General features: G+C 51.3%; 1 protein-coding gene across 2 annotated transcripts in view; it reads left to right on the forward strand.

The window, feature by feature from the left end:
* Nucleotides 1-6,374: 6,374 nt before the first annotated feature.
* Nucleotides 6,375-13,491, forward strand: part of PSTPIP1 (proline-serine-threonine phosphatase interacting protein 1) — a 46,975-nt gene continuing 39,858 nt past the window's right edge. For both annotated transcript variants that reach the window (XM_007084623.3, XM_015538682.2), the window contains exon 1: nucleotides 6,375-6,836. In XM_007084623.3, coding sequence (XP_007084685.1) covers nucleotides 6,801-6,836 — 36 coding nt within the window. In that variant the 5' untranslated portion in view covers nucleotides 6,375-6,800. The remainder of the gene's footprint in view (nucleotides 6,837-13,491) is intronic.

Genomic DNA, 13,491 nt, shown 5'->3' on the forward strand with positions numbered 1-13,491 from the left:
GACTCACTTATGAAACCTATAAACTTTGCAGATTCCCTGGCCCCCACCCAGTCAGTAGGTCTAAGTTGGAGCCCGGCCTTACACTGTTTTACGAAGTCACACAGAGCTTCTGGTAGACACTCCTCCCACTATTTGAGAACCTCCAGATGGTCTTTGCAGGCCTCTGTCCTCTGACTAGTGAGCTGGTGGTGGGGATTCTTGGCCCTCACTGAAGGAGCTCCTTCTCCATGTCTGCTGGTCCTCTGTTCAGTTACTCTGCAGGCTGCCCACTGGCCACTTTGTACCTCTTTGACATCTTTCAAGGATCCTGAGCAGCACCCCAGCTTCTGAAGATTGACAGTGCATGGAAACTCAGAGTCACACTTTTGTGGCTGCTAATTAGTAAATCTGAAAGCTCCTTGTCATCTCAGAAGAGCTGTCTGAGTGGGAAGAAGACTTACTATTATTTGCAACTGTTTTCCTGGTACAAACTGAAAAACAAACTATATCACATCCTGAGGGCTGAGGGCCACATCCTCAGGAACCATCAAGGTTCTGAGAGAAGGAGATCTCCAGGTTCAGACATAAGATCTAGGAGCCCCACCCCCACCCAGCCTGGCCCCAGGTCTCTGTACTTCCTCCTCAGCTGGGGACTTCCTTTCTTTCCCCTCCCGCCAGGCTTTTGCCCCAGACCCTGGCCCAGCCTCTCACCTCCAGCCCTACCCTCTAGGAAGGAAAGATCCTGGTTAGGATGGGACTCTGACAATTGTCCGACCTCTCTGAGCCTCAATTTCTGTATCTGCTGGATTAGGTGAGACCTAAAGTATGTGAAGTGCATAGCACAGGGCCTGATGCAGTGAGACACCCAACAAGCTTTGGCAGTTTTTCTGGAATTCCCTTCCTGCCTGATCTCACCAGTGAGTTCCTTCTCCTTAATCAGGCTCCAGATCCCCTCCTATGGGAGGACCTCCCAGCAGAGTCTCTCTCTCACTGCTACACTGCTGTCCTGCCACTCAGCACATTTCCCCACCTGGGTTGCCTCCCCCACCAGACTAGCAGGAGCCATGCCTTGTTTTCATGTCCCCAGAAGGAAGATCAGTAAATGCTGATGGGTGCACTGCAGTGGGGTTTGTCCCATTCCAGGGCAAGCTAGGTGGGGTTGAGAGTGGGAGCCCCAGCCTAGTGGCCCAGCCTCTGGCTGCCCAGAGGTACTCTGCAGGCATCCCAGAACAGTGCATGGCAGTGGGAACATTCCAGTTCAGCACCTGAACTTGGGCACCTGACAGCCATGGCCAACATTATGGCAGTGCACTCTGCTCCTCCAGGAAGGAAGGAGATACACATGTTGCTTGGCCTGCCTAGAGAATGGCAGATGTTATCAAGACAGCATGTCAGCAATGAAAGGAACAAAATAAATGTCCCTTGGACCACAGGCAATGCCATTTCCAAGTGAAATTTATGGTAAAGGCCCTCTGGTTTCCCGATGTCACCGAGCAGCTTTGAGACCCTCCTTCTTTATAGCCCTTCCCCTCTCCAGGAGGGTCCAAGCTCTTGCTTCAGACTCTTCCTATATGAGATGAGGTTGAAAGGTAGGCTGGGGCCGGATCACACAGGGTCTGTAAGCTATGTGAGAGCAATGACCATTGTTCTTAGGACAATGGGAAGTCATAGCAAGGTGACGAAGGGATGGTACATGATCAAATTTGGGTCTGAAAATATCATTCTGCTGTGTGGAGAACAGACAGTAGTGAACAGATTTGGCTTCAGGGATGAGCTACTAGTGCTGTTGTGCAGGGCACTATTGATCAGAAGGACCCTGCACTCGGGGCTTAAAACCCTGCAGTTGCCATTTGAAATTCTTAATAATATTATCTTTTGAATTTGTGTTTTGTAAGCGAAGTCTGAGACGGTGAAGGGTGGGGAGCCCTGGCTCCTATGTGGTCCTGACTCCTGCTACCTCCCCTGCACAGGTTCTCAGCTCCCTCCTCCCCAGTCCTTCCTAGCAACCACTGCCACTCTGTGCCCCCAGAAGGGATCTGGGTGCATGTGTGGGGAGGCTCGGGGTTGTCTGGTGGCACCTCAGGATGAGGCATGTCGGTGACAGTCACTGCCCTGGGTGGACAGCACCATGGCACATTCAGCAGGTGACTCAGGGGTGAGTCATTCTCCCATTCCTGATGCAGGTGAAAAGTGTGTCTTGGTGGGAGTTTGCAATACCTTTCGGGACTGCTATCTACAGAGGAAAGGGAGACGACTGGCTAGACTTCCCTGTCCCCAGCCAGGGAAGACAGTGCCATGGTTGGCTGGACAGGAAGCCCAAAAGCCGACAGGGTTTGCGCAGAAGCACATTAAATAACAAATAAAGCACCACAAAACTGAGAGTGAGAGAACATGGCTAAGGGAGAAACTTTACATTTTGGTACCTTTAATGGCAATTTTTGTCTTTGCCTTTTTAGTAAGAGGCCTTACATTTTCATTTTGCATTGACCCCGCAAAGGATATAGCTCATCCTGGTAGAAAGCAATCAATGAGATAAAGCATGTAAAATACATGCAGGCCTGTAGGTACTGATATTCCCTTAATGGAGGCTAGTATTATTGATCTTGTTGTTTATTTGGCTAGGATAAATGAAGTAGCTTCGGGAGCTGAGCCTTGCCCAGTGGCTGGCTGTGGCAATCGATGTTGTAACCTATTTTCCATTTTATTCTCAATCCTTGGGCCTACTACAACTTGAATTCTTCAAGCAGATGTGTTCAAATGCCATGCAAAACAGGATGGGACGTTGCCTGCGCAGGGGGATCCCCCTTAAAAGAGGAGCCATAGCCTGGCCTGAGGCATAGCTGCCCAGACCTCAAGGCAAGTTGAGTTTTGAAGCAGCTGGAACAGTGATTAAAAAGCTGTGATTTTCAGGACTGGATTCACCTCTCTAGGGGGCTAGTGAATGAGGGAGGCCCGAAAAGAGTTCCCTTTCTGAGGGGCACTCAGATGTCTCTGTCTTGCTTCTCTACCTCCTGGATCGTCCACGGTCCATCTTCCCCATCCCTGCTGCCTTTCCAGGCCTCATCTCTCTCTCTCTCTCTCCTTTAGGGATATAACAACACCCTCTTCTGGTTTAACCCACCCCCCACTCCTACCCCAAACCACTTCTCATCGGGAAAGTTCTTCTAGAATCTGTCTGTGGGCTCCTCCAGGCAGAGACCAGGTCTGCCTCCTCTCTGGGCCCCAGTTCTAGCAAGTCCTGGCAGGGGTTGGCGTCCAGCAGTGTTTGTGGACCTGGGTTAGAGAAGGCTGTGGTAGTAACAGCGGTTGGCTCCCAACACCTATGACACCCCAAGGGATCCCCCCCCCAGTGGTGAAGTACAAACATGTGGCTCACTTCTGGCCACAAGACATGAGGGGAGGTCTCCTGGGAGGATGGGGATAGAGAGGACTTTGAAGAAAATGAGATGCAAGGGGAGGTAGCCTGTTTCTTCCCCTAGATGTGGCTTTGTCTGGAGCTGTAGGCCAGAGCTGCTGCAACCCATGGGGGAAGAAAGCAAATGGAGGAGAACCACAAAGAAACTGAGCTGAAGCCCTAAAGTACCCCACCTGGAGGCCACGCTGCCTCCAGACCCCTCATGTGGGAGATAACACACTTCCTCCATAATAAACCCTTTGGTTTTATGTTTCTTGCAACCAAGACATCCTCAATGGATGCAAATAACACAGTGAAGACCATGTGCCAGCACTGGACTCTCACCCAATAGCACCACCAGCCCCAACAGCCTCCTGAGGCTCAGTATTTCCAGCTCGGGATTGCGGTGAGAGGGTCTGGAGGCAGAACTGGAGAAAGGAAGGCTGAAACCCATTGTTAAGAGAGGGCTGTTGGGGCGCCTGGGTGGCTCAGTCATTTAAGTGTCCGACTTCAGCTCAGGTCATGATCTGGCGGTTTGTGGGTTCAAGCCCCACGTCGGACTCTGTGCTGACAGCTCAGAGCCTGGAGCCTGCTTTGGGTTCTGTGTCTCCCTCTCTCTCTGCCCTTCCACTTCTCATGCTCTGTCTCTCTCTCTCCTTCTCTCAAAAATAAATAAACATCAAAAAAATTTTTTTAATTAAATTAAATTAAAAGAGAGATCTGTTGGCAAAAGATACCGCGGAGGTCAAGAGCCTGGGCTTTGGCATCAGACAGACCTGAGTGTGCAGCCCAGCACTCTGTTCACTTGGCTGTGAGGCCTTGGGTGAGTCACATAAACTTTAATCCCTAGTTTGTTCCACTGGGAAGTGGGGGCAATGATAGCATGCACCCCACAGGATGGGGTGAGGACTAGGTGAGACAGTGTGTGTAGAAAGCTTAATGGTGTCCCCAGTACTTGGCAAGTGTTCTGAAGCCCAGTTGGCTGCCCTGGTGGCCCAGCCTCGGAAGCTGTGAAAGGTGGGGCGGTGTGAGGGGAGGAGAAAGACCTCTTTGCAGTGGAGAACTTTAGAGCCTCTTTGGATGCCTCCCATTACTTCCTTCCACAATTGCTCTGGCCCATGACCAGCACAGCAAATCTTTCCGAGGCTGCCCTGGCTAGACCAGAGCAGTCAGGATAGGAATTCTTTATTTTTGGGGTCCTTGAGGTGGACCTTGGGGGGACTTGCCCAGGTAAGGTAGGTCAAGGAAGTCATGCCAGGAGGAAGGCTGGAGAACAGAGGGGAAAAGTGTAGCAGCGAGAAGGGTACCTCTGGGGCGAGGGAAAAGGCCTGTTAGGAAGAGAAATTTGTTGAGGGTGATGGGAGGAACCCCTGGAGAGTCAGGGGAAGGAACCTGGCTGTGAAGTTTTCTGCCAATGGTAACCTCCTGTTACCATAGGGTTTCTAGTCTGCCTCCAGAACTAGAGGCATCACCCCAATTGATAGATGGAAAAACAGGCCAGGGAGGCTGAGTCAGTGCTATCAGCTGCCGTTAGGATAAGGTGCAGCCTCAGCATTCAAAGTTCAAGGTGATATTTACACCATTAGCTGTCATCAGCTGCAAGCAACAGAAAACCTGGCTTGGTGCCTTCAATGCTGAAGATGTTTAGTGGCTCAAACCTAAGGGTTCTGGAGGTAGGGGACTCCCAGGGGCAGCCCCACTGCTCTACAATTCTCCCTGAAGTATTCTCTCCTGGGCGGCTATTTCAGAAGTATGGGTGTGCCCCATCTCTAAGTCTGGGCACACAGAACTGGCACTTGGGAGCTTAGCTGTCTTGCACACCAGCTTTCATCTGTCTTATCACCTCAGTCGGTGGTAAAGGAGGCATTGGTGAGGGTGGTGATTTGTAGACAAGGCTGACTCATCCCTTCTTGCCTACCCAGCCTGGGCTCAGGCTCCCCTGCCAGCATTTTCTGCTGAGCATTCAGGCCCTGGCTCTTTGGGGCTGTGTTCGGGGCTGCAGCCCAGGGCTCTTTCCAAGGTGGTACCAGACAGTGCCCCCAGCACCTGCCCAGCCAAACTGGAAATCCCAGTAATGTTCTCAACACTGTCTCCTTTCCAAAGTTGGGGGACGGGGTGGTGGTGGCAGATAGGGAAACTGAGACTCAGAGAGTTAGAGGGTCGATTAAGGTCCCTCGACCACTAAAGTGTAGGGGCCAGGCAAAACAAAAATGGGCGCCTCAGCCTGGGTTTTCAGACTCCCACACTATGCCTTCATAATCCTGTCTCTCAGTTCAACCACGTTCTTCAGCCTGAAGACTCCATTTCCTGAGGGAGGTTTCCTGCCCCAGAGAGTGTGTAATCTGGAGACTTGGCGGGGAGGGGGGGGGGGGGGGGTGGGGGGGTGGGGGGGGGGGTGGGGGGGGTGGGGGGGGGGTGGGGGGTGGGGTGGGGGTCGGGTAGGGGGTGGGGTGGGGGGGTGGGCAGTGCTTATGAGACCTCAGGCTGTTTTCCCTTGCTAGTTACCTAGTCACTCCATCTCTGTCTTCCACTCCCCCCACCCCCCTGCCCCCCACCCCCACCCAACAATAGCACAGGGCTGTCTGCCCCCAGGCTGCGAGCTCCTTGAGGGCAGACTGTGGACTGAGGCACTAGGCAGCCAGGGTTTGATGAGTGATAGTGATGTCCTGGACCTGGGTGAGCCCTCCAGTATGGTTTGCTGCTGGGGAGTGGAGATCTAGCATCTCTGCACCTGGCTTGGCCATGGGGCTGGGATGGTGGGCGACAGCACTGGGGTTCCTGCCCCATCCTCACCCACACCTTCGGTGGGCTTCAGGCTCCCTAAGTTTATGGGCTCTGAGAATGGCCCAGCTAGGGCTTTGGAAGGGGGCAAGTGGAGGCAGGCAGCAGAGTGGCAGGTGTCAGGCGGGGCTGCACCAGGGAGCACCGCGGCTCCACTTCCTGTGGGCGAGGGCCCGGTGCCTGCCCCGGGCGGGGTGGGGGGGGGGGGAGGTTGCACAAACCTTCCTGCGCAGGCCCCAGGCTGCCTTCCCGCCTGGCCTGTGCACCAGCCTGCCTCTCCTGCTGGCTACTGCGGCTGGCATCCCTGCTCTCAGTCCTGCAGCCTGGACTGTGTCTCCATCACCACAGGGTTGGCAAGGGGCCTGCCGGACACCAGGGCCCGCCCTCCCATCCCTGGAAGGGTACTGCTCCTTCCTCATTTTGCTGCTGATTCTAGCCCCAAACAAAACAGGTTGAGCCCTTTTCCTCCCTCCGGCAGCTCCTCTCTGGCTTGCGGCTGCCTTCTGAGCCGCTGCAAACGGTGCCGGCCAGAGAGGGGGGGCCTGGGCCAGCCCTGTCGGGACTGGGACGGTGCGCCTGGCTCCTGGCCCTCGTTCAGCCCTGTCTGTGGCAGGAGAGCAAGCTTTGCCGTGGCAGTTGCCTGAAGATGATGCCCCAGCTTCAGTTCAGAGATGCCTTTTGGGTGAGTGAAGACAGCTGGGGCATTGAACAAGTGGAATGGGCTCTGGGGAGGCTGGCTCCACTGAAATTTCCCCCTCGGCAGCCGGTGGGGGTGTGGCTCCAGGAAGGAGGTTTGCTCATAAATATAGCGGTTGATGTTTTGGTCTTAATTATTGTGGAGGTGACCCGGGCTTCTGTCCCTTCTGAGTTGGAAGATGAAGGGGGTCCTTGGCCTGGGGTGCTGATTTCTCTGCAAACTTCTCCACAGTGAGGTGGGGGAGGGATATCCTCTAAACACCCAGGCCTGATTTCTCTGAGAGACCATCTCCCCACTGCAGGATCTTTTTAGGAGAATCTAGGGGTGCCTGGGTGGCTCAGTCGGTTAAGCGTATGACTTCGGCTCAGGTCATGATCTTGGGGATCATGAGTTTGAACCCCGCATCAGGCTCTGAGCTGACAGTGCAGAGTCTGCTTGGGATTCTCTCTCTCTCTCTCTCCCTCCCTCTTTCTCTGCCCCTCCCCTACTTACGCTCTCTTTCTCAAAATAAATAAACTTTTAAAAAATTAAAAAAAATTGTTTTAATGTTTATTTATTTTTGAGAGAGAGAGAGAGAGACAGAGCACAAGCAGGGGAGGGGAAGAGAGAGGGAGACACAGAATCCAAAGCAGGCTCCAGGCTCTGAGCTGTCAGCACAGAGCCTGACGTAGGGCTCAAACTCACGAACTGCGATATCATGACCTGAGCCGAAGTTGGACACTTAACTGACTGAGCCACCTAGGTACCCCTAAAAATATTTTTTAAAAAAGGAAAATCTAATATATGGATAGGGGCTTGAGGAGGCCATGTGAGGTGAAGGAGGGAGGGGGGGTGGTCATGGGTTTGGGGACCAGACAAACTTGAATTGGGATCTTGGCCCTGCTACTTAGAGACTGGACAAGCTATCTTATTTCTCTGAGCCTCATTTTCTCCAGCTATACAGTCCAGATAAATATTAATAAGCATCTCAACTGAATGGGAGGATTTAAAAAGGTGATCTAATGTAATCAAATGACAGTTCTTTTTTCCTGATATAACCTCTCTTCTTTGCAGACTTTAGGGGTCCTTTAAGGAGACAGCACGGCTGGGCAATTCCTTGCTAACTTTCTTAAATTCAGTGCAAGCATACTTCAAATCCTTTCCCCCATGAAATGATGGCACGCAATAGGCTTGTGGAGGTGAAATGGCTTGGCATGGGCCACACAGCCTGCAAGCCCACTTTGGACCCCAGATCCCCTCAGCTTTTTAGCAGCCCTGCCTCTATCTTTCCTCTGCTTCTCAAGCTCTGGCTGTCCCCAGCAGCTCATGGGAAAAAGCGGAGACCTCTCTGGTTAGAGCTGGGGAATGAGGCTGTCCTGAGGGTGCCTCCCTTCAACCACACAGAGGACTCCCTGGTCCTTCACTCAGCCGTCTCAGCCTTAGACAATATCCTGGCCCTCCCTGGGCCCTTTCCTGGGGCCTGTGGCTAGGAGGATGACAGTTAACAAGCCAGGCCTTCCTTCCGTTCCGGGCCGTGCTCTGCTTGGGGCTTGTGGCCAACATATGAGTGGCCTGCTTCTCACCTGCCCTGACCACACAGTGGGCAGAGGGCCACCTGGGGAGGGTACCCGTTCCGTTCCTCTCTGGGTCTCTGTTTCCCCATCTCTACAAAGAAGAGGGGGGCTCATTCCAGAGAAAACAATGGAGGCAGACCTGGCTCAGCCCAGCCCAAGTACCAGGCTGGCAACTGGGTCCTCTCGAAGGGGTGCTGGCTGCAGTAGGGGGTGGGGCAGTGAGTCATCACCTCTGCTGTGACTTAGAGTGAAAAGTGGGGGAAAGAGGTAGGGCCTGGAAATCCAGGGTGCTCTGTAGCCCAGGGCAGACCAGGAGACCCTGATCGTTTCACCTCTAGGACGTCTGTCCCACCCCAGGGCCCCTGGCCCCACCTTCCTGAGGGCAGAGCTCTGGCAAGGAGCAGCCCCCATGGCAGGATCTGGGCAGTGGGGGATGGCATAAGAGTGGGTAAGGTGTGGCAGGGACAGCAGCAGCAGCAATAAAGGAGCTGCAGCTGTGGTGGCTTTCTAAGGGACATCCAGCCATGCATTGTGCCTGCCCCACCTCTGAGCCATCGCAGGCTTCAAGACCTCCAGTGCCTCCTCTCCTCCCCTGCTGGCTCCCTGGACTGGAGTGAGGGTATAGCCTAGGCAAGGCCAGAGCAGAGAGAAGTGCCCAGTGGGAGCCTCTCACCCTGAGCCTGGCAAACACACCAGGAGGTCATGGTCATCATCACTGACCCCAGGGCTCTGAATTCTAACCCCTCTCCCTGATGCTCAGCTCAGCCCATGAGGACAAATGACACTTACTTGTACTAAAGAAGTGCCAGGCACTGTTCTCAGGACTGTTGATCTATTCATCTACTTAAACTGATGAAGTAGATGCTATTGTTATCTCTATTATTCAGAGGAGGAAGTTGAGGCACAGAGCTTAAATAGCTTGCCCAAGGTCACACAGTGGGGATTAAACCCTGACAGGCTAGCTCCAGTGTCTGGGCTCTCACCCAAGGTGCTTCAACACCCTCTATCAACACAGTAGATCACTGGGTCTTTGGGCCACATCAGCAAATTGGAGGGAAAATGTCTGTTTTTCCTACCTCCCAGAGAAGTAAGAAGATCAGACGAGGTTTATAGAAGTATTTTGAAGCTCAGTTTACAGACAAATCTGTAAAACAAAAGACAGTGATCTTACTGCTGTAGAAATACCAGGGACAGAGCCCAACCTGCCCCTCCCCCATCTTTCCCCCTACCCCAGCCCAAGGCAAGCCATTCCATAGCTTAGCAGTTCAAAATGAGTAGTCTTAAATAGTGGAAGGAAGCCCATGAACTAGAAGGATCATGTCTAACACCATAGCACTGCAGTTATTCGGCAGTCTCAACCATCCAGAACACAGGTGGTATGTAGCCCCATTCCTGGCACTAGCTCAGAGTAAGAGAAACACAAGCGGTTTCTGAGGAGCTAAGAGCTTATATTAAAGCTCATATACTTTAATCATATGAGATGCCCCATAATTTTTACTTAGGGCTTAAGAACTCTAATTTTACCCATAATTTTAACAAGCTTTTAATTAAAAAAATTTTTTTAATGTTTATTTATTTTTGAGAGAGAAGGAGAGACAGAGCATGAGCAGAGAAGGGGCAGAGAGAGGGGGACACAGAACCCAAAGCAGGCTCCAGGCTCTGAGCTGTCAGCACAGAGCCCGACGCGGGGCTCAAACTCACAAACTGCGAGATCATGACCTGAGCCGAAGTCGGAGGCTTAACTAACTGAGCCACCCAGGGGCCCCAAGCTTTTAATTTATAGATGTATCAGTTAGAGGGGGTCTACATGGAACATGATATACATTGATGAGTGATATGAACTGTTAAAGACAGCTTGACAGATAGCTGATAGCTGATAGCAAGGTGGGAGACCAAAAAATTATAAAAAGCCGACATAATGGCTCAGAAGTGATGGGAACATTCAGTGTGGGAGCAGGCCAGTTCTGTTTCTCAACAGGCCTGTATTTCTAATTTATCAATGTGACTACCCAGTATTTATTTATAGCCCGCTATTTTCTGTGGCAAAACATTCAGATGCAGGCCACTATGGAGTGAGGCAGGGGTGGACTAGCCACAGGGGGAAGGAAGGGATAATTTAATTTCTGTTACACATACAAATGATAAAAAGCATCGCAGCTTTGCAGGAAGTTAGTGGCTGGGCCTCAGAGTGGGGCTTGTCAGTGAGACGAAGTTGAGGGTAAGAATATCAGGTGCCTGAGCTGAGAAGGGTTTAGATCTCATATAACCTGCCCAGCAGTGAGTCAGACGGGCACAGAAACCCAAAAAAGGCAAGGTCCTGCCCCTCACCTCCCAGTGTCTCCTTGCCAGTGTCTCAGCTCCCAGCAGGCAGCCAAACTCTATTGCAGAAAACATCTGTCTAAATTCTCAACACAGGGCTGGCAAGCGAGGGACAGTGTTCAGTCTATGTTTGTAGAATGAATGCATGAACATGGTTCCACTGCCTTCCTGAACCCATTTTCTCCTTCATTTCTTTTGAGTTCTATTCTACAAATATTTGTTGAGCAGTATTCTCTGCTAGGTGGTCTAAGCTGGATCCCTACCTACCCTCACCCCCACATCCAATCAGGTGAGTGAGACTGGCCTTCAAGGAAGTTACTGTCCAACACTGAACACTGAGGTTCCCTAATAACTGAGCCAGGCACGGGGTGCCCTGCTCTGAGCTGTACCTTCCCATCCCACCCTCTGGCTCCCTCCCAGGCTTTGCGAAGAAGCCACTGAGTATTGTTTTAAGAAGGAAAATCTAGTTTTGAACCAGGTTTTATTGAGATCCACATCTTATCCCTTTTGGTGTTGTTAAAATGAAACGTAAGGGCTTGAGGAGGATGGGCCACATATATTACAGTGACATCTCACCCCTAAGGGGTAAGATGGACCACCAAAGGGGACAGAGGGAGCAAGCCTGAACTTTTCCCTCTGACTTGTAGTCACATCTCTCCCCTTTGAGGCTAGGCTCTAGCATCATCTGGAAACCTCTGTGTCATCCTGGGAGGGGCTGAGCTCCCCAACAGACAGAGCACAGAGGAAGGCACCACTTTCCGGGTGGGGGAATGACTCACCAGGGATACACAGGGGCTGAGGATGGGCCCATCCCTCCCCTCTTGTGTCGGCTCAGCTGCTGTTGCCTCTTCCCCTTCCCAGTTCTGAGACTCTGAGGTTCCCCATTTAGGATAGAGGCCCCACTTTGGCCTGTCCCCCACCCCAGGACCTGCCAACCACTGTCTTGGGGCCTCACAGAAAATCAGGAGAGGCTGATGCTCATTGGATACCTACTCTGTTCTGAGCCCTTAAAGCTATGTACATACCTTCTAAAGAAATAAAATCAATAAATATAAGATCCTAAGAAGAAAGTAGGAAAATAGAGAAAGCCAGGAGAAAAGCACCCTTAGTCTCATCACACAAAGACAACTGGTAATATTTTGCTCTGCTTCCCTAACATTATTTGACATAGGTGCAAGCACATTGTGTACACAATTTTGTATTCTCCTGTACCTTTTTTCCTTGCATTTTAATTTTTGTAATGTTTATTTATTTATTTTTGAGAGAGAGAGACAGACAGAGAGACAGAGAGAGAGAGAGACTCCCAAGCCAGTTTCACACTTTCAGCGCTGAGCTGGGTGTGGGGCTCAATCCCACGAACGGCAAGATCATGACCCGAGCTGAAATCAAGAGTCAGACGCTCAACCAACTGAGCGGTCCAGGCACCCCTTTTCACTTTAAACTTTATTTTTAATTGTGGTAAAGTATACTTAACATGAAATTTATCATTTTAACATTTAAGTGTACAGTTCAGTAGGGTTAAGTATACTCACATTGTTGTGGACGCTCCTGCCTCTTTTCATCATAATTCCATTTTGAACATGTGTGGGTGTGGGTGTGATTTCCTCGTTTCAAAACACCATTGTTAATGGCTACACAGTCCAGCTTGTGGATTTGGTAGATGTATGATTCATTTATCCAATCCCTATTGTTGGACATGTAGGTTGCTGCTGCCTATTATTCATTACTCTAGACAGTGATGCATTGGGTAGATCTTTGTGTATCAAAATTTTTCACTTGAGGATTATTTTCTTGGGTGGATTCCCAGGAGAAGAGACATTCCTGAGTGAGATAGTGGGGCCGCATCTCTAGCTGGGCAGGAGCCTTTTTATGCAGGAAGGAGGGACCAGAGTGGCCTGGAAGGGGCTGGGAGGGCCAGGCCTGGAGGGGCTCTGCCACGAACTGAAGCCTGCTCAGACTTTGTTCAAGAATTTGCAGCAGGGCAGGCCCCTATGGCCTTGAAGGCCAAGGAGGCCAGTGGCTGGGGAAGGGGTCCTCCCAAGCATCAGGGGCTTGTAGACAGTGCAGGAGGTAGGAGAGGGAGGCCCTAGCTGTCCTGCCTTTGCTGCTACCAAATGCCTTCCCAGTGTGTCCTTGGCCATGGCCGTCTGAAGGAGTGAGGACAGACTCTCTCTGTCAATGTCCTCCTATCTCCTGAATGGAGGCATGGGCGGGCCTACTCCATGGCCACATGTCCAGGGCAGAGCAGGGACTCCCTCCCAGGTCTATTGGACACCATCATATTCTGCCTCTGAATTCAAGGAGATTGACTAGTTTCTTCTTGGTTCAGTTATAATTCTTATAGGATACATGACATTGTATATGTTGACTCTATATGTTGACATTGATTTCGGTCATTTTGGAAGTAGGGTTATTTTTCTCTCCATTTCCCCTCTAATTTTCTGTAAGTGAACACAGATTATGTATGTCATTAAAAGGAAAATACTTGAAAACAAAACTAAGCAACTGCTGTTTTCAAGCCTGAGATTTTAAGTGAAATTTGTGGTTTGATAGCATTACCTCTTGCACATACTCTGTGTGCACTTTGTGGTACATCGTCCCCCTGGGGCCCAAGAACTTGGTTCATCTGTGCCTATTTCCCAGGACATGGCCAGCTGTTTGATGGTGTGAGAAGGAGGCAGAGGTCTCTGGTTATGCTTGCTGTGCATTTGTGAGGCTGGCAGAAGTCACCTGGAGGATCTACTGGCCACAGCAGCCTTGGTCACCCT

Source organism: Panthera tigris, chromosome B3 (genome assembly GCF_018350195.1).
Source record: "Panthera tigris isolate Pti1 chromosome B3, P.tigris_Pti1_mat1.1, whole genome shotgun sequence".
In the NCBI taxonomy this organism is placed as follows: domain Eukaryota; kingdom Metazoa; phylum Chordata; class Mammalia; order Carnivora; family Felidae; genus Panthera; species Panthera tigris.